We start from the raw sequence: 6,469 nt of genomic DNA, 5'->3' as shown, positions 1-6,469 counted from the left end.
TGAACACTAGATTTACTTTAGAAATTATGGTGTCTTGTTGAAATGTGTTTCCCTTGTCTTAATAACTTCTTCTTCTGCCTGAATCATGTAAAATTGTAACGTAACACTTCTTATTTCCAGCTTAACCATAAAGGTATTATGTATGGAAAATGAAACAGTGTGGAAAGTCTGTATGATAAGCCCAAGTTTCAAGATGTTACAGTCTAGACAATTTGCAGAATGTAGGAAAACTTAAAATTGTGCCAAAACCTGAGGTCAAAGGAATAACCCTTTAGTTCTGTGATAACAGTATAGCATTATCTAGCAAAGAAATCTGGTGATCAAAACCCACAGTAAGACAAAAATGGCTATTTGAAAATCTGAATTCACCTTTGGGAATGTTTCTAGTTTTTGCTTTTTGAAACAGAACAGGGAACTCCAATCTGAAAGCTGTATCAGGCCTTCACGTATCATCTGAAGCAGCCTCCAGGGATATTATAAACTGATCTGTGGATTCCATTTTGCTCTTGTCCTTTCATATATGGTGGCCTTCTGGAGCTAGCAGTGTTGTGTTTCAAGTACTGATTTAGTCTTCAGCAAACTGGAGCCAAGTTCAGTGACTAAGTTCTTAAAACTAGGACATGCCAGCGCAATTCCTGCCACTAAATTACTAAACAGTTTTAAAGTAACGCACTATATGTGATATAAAAATAAACAGTTTATTCAGTGTAGCATCCATTTCTTTTTAAAATCACTCAAAAAAACTCCCATCATGAACCTAACTTTACAATTTCTGTGCAAGGTTGTCCTAACAATGGAAAACCATTTTGAAGAAACTACCAGAATGGAAGCTGGTATCTGAGATAGTTCCATTAGGGAATGGTTTATGGTTTTGGCACTTTGTTGGATTTTCTGTATGTTTCTGTTAAAATGGACAAGTATGAAACAACTAATGTTATTTTTAAAAGGGACACATGGTTTTAAGGGATTAGGGTCTTCTAGTTTCCAGTTATTAAACAGAACAATTTTGGCACCTGAAAGCCAATATTCCTTTGCTACCAACAAGAAAACTGAATCTCTTACAATTAGTCTGTTTTGACAATTGTTACTGCAGTCACAAAGCCTAGAGAGCTTTTTATAAATATATCTGAAATGTGGGTTGCAGTAGCATGTTTTTGTATAAAAGATTACATTTCTTGAATGTGTTTGGGTGGGGAAAAAATAAATACGTAGAATGCCTTCCTTTTACCTTCCTTTTCTATTCAGTGTCCTCACAATTAATCTTTTCCCTTTCTGTGTGTCTTCAAATGATGTGCTGTCACTTCCTTGTCTGATCTGTTTCTTCTCCTTCTCCCATAACAATGTCAAAGATTCAAAGACTGGCCAGAGACCCCCGTTCTGTTTGTGCAATGAGTAGCAGAGCCGATCCCATTCTTGACTGGTCCTTCTACATTGCTGTCATCAATACGAGCAACAGTTCCATCACGTTTCCTCAACCAGCCAGAATGGCACCTTCAACTTCCATAGATTAAGCAAAAGGATAGGGAAGTGGGGTAAATGGAAAAAAACCCAACCCAAACCAAAACATGTTAAAGACCTTCCTATGTTGCTAACATTGCATTTTAAAGATGGCTAACATGTTTCAAAATAGTCCAGTCCCTTCCCTAAGTCTATCCACTCCAATTTATAGGTCATCTGGAAACTTACACTGTTTCTTTTATATACAAAATGGACACTCTTTCAGAAGATTCCACTAAACCTAATATGCGTCTTCTCCATGTTACTTGTAATATTTTTCAATGCTGCGGGGAAACTGTACTGAAAACCGTGTATGTAAACATAGGCTAACTTTGTTTGCTTACGGTCTGTCAGGATCGATTCGGCTCATTTCGTTTTCTTTTAGTACTGCCTTGGAATACCACTTGTGTGATCTGCTGAGGACAGTATCTGTAATGTGCCTTTCCATGTACAGTATTTCCAGATGATCATTACAAAGATTACAGGTTTAGACAAAACTCAGAAAGACATTTACATAAATCAAAGTAACAGATATCAAAATTAAATTAGGGCTGAGCCAATTAATCTAAAAATCTAAAAAAGTGAGAAATTCAAAAACCTAATGGAGACCTTTAAGTTCCTGAGATTTTTCTCCATCCCAAACTCTTCCCCCTTCACAAAGAGCACAGAAAGGGAAATCACATTTAGCTGCATGACACAGCAGTTTCACTGATATTGTCTGAAAACATACATATAATTTCACTTTTCTTAAAATATATTCTTCCTGTATCTCTTCCAAGTGAGCAGTTTCTGGTGATGCATAGCAAGACTCCACTTGTGTTTACAAAAGCTTTTTAGTTTACATAAAAAGTGTAACCACAATGCTCCACCTTTTACTGATAAAGCTAATTTTCCGATAAAAGGTTGTCCAGCTAATCAGCTTCCAAAGAGACCTGATGAGCTGACCAGTCTCCAGTTAATAAAGCAGATGGCCCAGCCCTAAACTAGTTCTAGTTCTAAAATAAATAGTGCTGAAAATCTTTCTTTTCTAAACTCTATTTCCTGTCATGCTCACACACATGTTTCTGGGTTAGTTACAACTTCGCCATTTTTTTCAGGCTCATCTTTCAGAAACTGCTCTACTTCAATAGAGTCCACCTTGGCATCTTCAGTTTTGTCTTCAGATTTGTTTAATTCCTCTCTTTCTCCTGCTTCTTCTTTTGTATGTGGTTCTTCTGTTTTTTTCTTAATGCAGAAGAAATTTCCCAAGGCCAATACAAGTGCTGAGGTGGTAACTTCAATTCCAGCAATAATAAAAACAAACATGTACCTCCCTGTTGCATCCAGGAGTTTTCCTGAAAAAGACAACATTCCAGGTAATTAACAGAAGTGATTATCTTGCACTGACATTTTTTCTGCTTTTTTAAAACATTTAAATGACTCCTGTCTAGAAGTACCATGACTATCTAAGCAAGTTTTTTGAAATAGCATTTTAACAATTTATTACAAAATATTTCTCAATTATTTCAATTCAGTTTAACATTCACCGAGATTACACCACATCCCGAAACACATGCTCCCCTGCACACACACGAGTCATGCGATTCAACTGGAATAAAACCAGCTTCGCCTTCATATGCAAGAGATGAGACAAGTGCCATGTATTTCAGATCAAAACATGTGCATCCATGGCTGGGATCTGTATCATCAGCTTCCTTTCGCTCCCAATCTCATTTCCTTTCCTACACGGGCAGTGCACTGTCTGCTTAGAATGCAAATCTTATTTAATAGTCGGTCTGGAGTAACTGACTGATTCTGATGCTTTAATCAAGTTAGATATTCACAGGACTTGGTGGAGGTGAAAGAACAGGATGGAGGATGTGAAGGAAGTGCCCCTCCAAATCGGAGTATCAGAGGAAGCCGTGCATAGTACTGTTTTTGCCATGAGGGGTTCTGTCACAATAAAGATGCTTGATGCTTTTTAGTGTCTGATATAAACAGTAAACATTTTATGGCAATGAACTGGTGGGTTTTGGGTGGGCTTTTTTTTTTTGAGTTCAGGGTCAGTAAAATTTATGTTCTTTGATTAGTAATTTGCAATTTTGAATTCAAATTAATGAATTTGAATATTTTGTAATGTCTCCTTATTCTTGGGTTGTGAGACGTGCAATAGAAGCAGTCTACTTTCCTTAAAACAGTCCAGTTTTATAGTCCTCCTTGTAAGATTTTTTTTTTTTTTTCCTTCTGACGTTTTCTCTCCTCCTCCAAATCTACCATGGGTATAGAGAATCTATCCTAGTACTTTCCAAAGAAAATTGACAGGTTTCATGTTCTGAATCCCAACTCCAAAGAGGTCTGAACTTCACAAAAGTTATTCCCTGTATGTATAAAACTCATCTCATACAATATTAGCCATCTACTAATAAGAGGTCCAGTGTAGGCTTTCAGTGGAGAAAGAGCAGCATCTCCAGATGCCAATTCAGTCAATCCTGAAATAGATCCAAGAAGGAAAAGTGATCCCACCCCATCTTGGACTATTTCAGATTGTAACTGCAGAAAGTCATTGAAGCATGTGCAACACTAGCACAATACGCACTTATCGAGTGACTCATGTCTTTTTCTCTGCTCCCTTATCATACAATTTGTGTAAATGGATGCAATGCAAATAATTTTGAATTCTGAACTAAATGGAATACTTACCCGCTGATGGCGGACCAATTAGAACAGCCATAGCTTCTGCCAGGAGCACTAAACCAATAGCACTGGAAAACTTCTGAGTACCAACAATAGCCATGAGAACTTCAAACTGAAGAGCACCTACCATTCCATAAGAAATGCCAAAGAAAATGCAGAAGACCACCAGGCCACCATAATCAACAGACATAGAACCCATGAGATCTGTAAAGCCATTGAAAATCATAGCAAAACTGAAGAGGTAGACACAGCGTGGTCTAACCCATTTAAGACCAGCTACCATTCCACAAATAGGCCGAGCAAAGATATCAATGAATCCCAGAATAGTCAGAAGAAAAGCTGCTTTGGTGTCTTGATACCCTAAATCCTTGGCGTAACTCACAACAAAAACAGGGGGAACAAAGAGGCCAAGCACCATGATAGATGCTGCTAGTGTGTAGATTACAAAACCACCATCTTTAAACACACTGAAATCCAGAAGTTTTTTCTTCACTTTCTTCTCAGCTGGTTCTTTGTTAGCTTCAGACTTTTTGGGTGGCTCCAAAGGTCTCATTAATGCTCCACAGACACAGCAGTTGAGCAGCATCCCACCCAGTATAAGAAATCCTCCTCTCCAACCATACTCGTGTTGTAGTATCTGCCCCAATGGTGAGAGAGCACAAAGAAACACTGGACTCCCAGCAGCGGATAGCCCATTGGCTAAGGGCCGGCGTTTGTCAAAGTAACGGTTTAACATGATGAGCGAAGGCTGAAAGTTTAGTGCCAGACCCAAACCTGTAACAGAAGGTACATAAAAATTAATACTGGCCTACAATATCACTATGAAAAATAGTCTAATTACAGTTTTTCTGATTCGTGACTTAGAGTTTTCTTTAAATGGACAAAAGAATTCTAAGGTAACGTTTGTAAAAGCATTCCACCTCCATAATATTCTTGTGCTCTGTGGTTAGACTTCACTGATCACACCAGTGGCTATTTAACATATCAGAAAAATGAACATTCATAAAAAATTAAATGACAGTTTAATTCCACTTTTATCTGCCATCTTTATAAAAGCCCATTTGGACGATCCTGATGATTTAGGTATTTGTCCCTTACACAAAACTTCAGCCTAAAGCTAAGATACTTGCTAACTCATTTTCAACCATGCACACTACTTACCAGTAATCACACCTGCAGTTAGATAGATCTGAATGATGCTCGTGCAGAAGGAGGCTATCACCATCCCCATCGAGGCAAAAAGGCCACCCACCAGCATGACAGGGCGACAGCCAAAGCGATTGACACATACACTACAGAGTGGACCTAGGCAAGAAGAGCAAATTGCAGTTGCTAAGATAAACCAATTTTTGCAATTGATTTTATGTCAATTTGCATTTCTTCCTTGGTGGACTTGCCAGCATTAGGTTTACGGTTGGACTCGATGATCTTAAAGGTCTTTTCCAACCTAAATGATTCTAGGATTCTTTCCATACTTTGTCCGTACTGTCAGGCCAATCCGGAAGAGTGTTCTTTCCTCTATAGTCAAATACTTAGTCTTTTTCATCTCCAGAGTGCCGTGCTATTTTTCTTGTTTGTCATCTTTAGTAGCTACTGAGTTACACAGATTTAATTTTATATGCCAGCTGGATGTGCTTAAATAACTTTGGGATTTATGTGATTAATAATAATTCTTCGGAATGCCTTACTTGCACACAAGTAATGATATGCAATCATGATTCAGTGTGAATGGCTGTATGATTTACAAACATAATTGTATGACACAATACTGTTTCAAGAACAGAGACCCACCTACCTGTTCCATAAAGCATGGCCAACAGAATGGAGGAAATCCATGCAGTGTCACTATATCCAATGCCAAATTCCCGGATAAGTTCTTTAAAGAAGACACTAACTGCCTTAGGAAAGGCATAGGAAAATCCTGTGATGATAAAACAGCCGAAAAGGACAGCCCAGCCCCAGCCTCCATCAGGGGCTTTAACACCAGATGGACCATCATCAGCTACTACAGCTCCCATGGTGAAGCTCGAGTGCTCCCTAAGAAACAAAAAGCAATTACAGTCTATAGAGATTGGGACGATTATCTAACCAAAATCATCTAACCAAAATAGGCAGAAATTGCACTACAGTTAAAGTGACAAAGAAGATAGGGAACTATTTTAAATACGAATCTTGAAGATGCAGTGCGATTTTAACTATTCCTTGTTCGGGTTTAGTCCTTACAAAAAAATACATAAAAATGAGATGCACACAGTTGCGTTTTAAATGAACGTCCCTTCACAGCTCTCTCAAAGTCAAA

The 6,469-nt window shown here is 38.1% G+C and overlaps 1 protein-coding gene across 2 annotated transcripts; it reads right to left on the bottom strand.

The window, feature by feature from the left end:
- Positions 1 to 507: 507 nt before the first annotated feature.
- Positions 508 to 6,195, bottom strand: SLC16A3 (solute carrier family 16 member 3). 2 transcript variants are annotated; one of them, XM_009810812.2, is made up of 4 exons: positions 5,966 to 6,195; positions 5,332 to 5,475; positions 4,177 to 4,944; positions 508 to 2,831 (listed from the first exon to the last, which is right to left on the bottom strand). In XM_009810812.2, exons 1-4 carry the CDS (start codon positions 6,186 to 6,188, stop codon positions 2,548 to 2,550), a joined length of 1,419 nt encoding a protein of 472 aa, XP_009809114.1. In that variant the 5' UTR covers positions 6,189 to 6,195; the 3' UTR covers positions 508 to 2,547. The 2 variants fall into 2 exon arrangements, with proteins under 2 accessions (XP_009809114.1, XP_059684053.1); XM_059828070.1 differs by having other exon boundaries at positions 2,641 to 2,831; positions 4,298 to 4,944.
- Between the last annotated feature and the right edge of the window lie 274 nt (positions 6,196 to 6,469).

The sequence above is a fragment of the Gavia stellata genome, chromosome 22 (assembly GCF_030936135.1).
Source record: "Gavia stellata isolate bGavSte3 chromosome 22, bGavSte3.hap2, whole genome shotgun sequence".
Lineage (NCBI taxonomy): Eukaryota > Metazoa > Chordata > Aves > Gaviiformes > Gaviidae > Gavia > Gavia stellata.
This window is presented reverse-complemented; position numbering and strand designations above follow the sequence as displayed.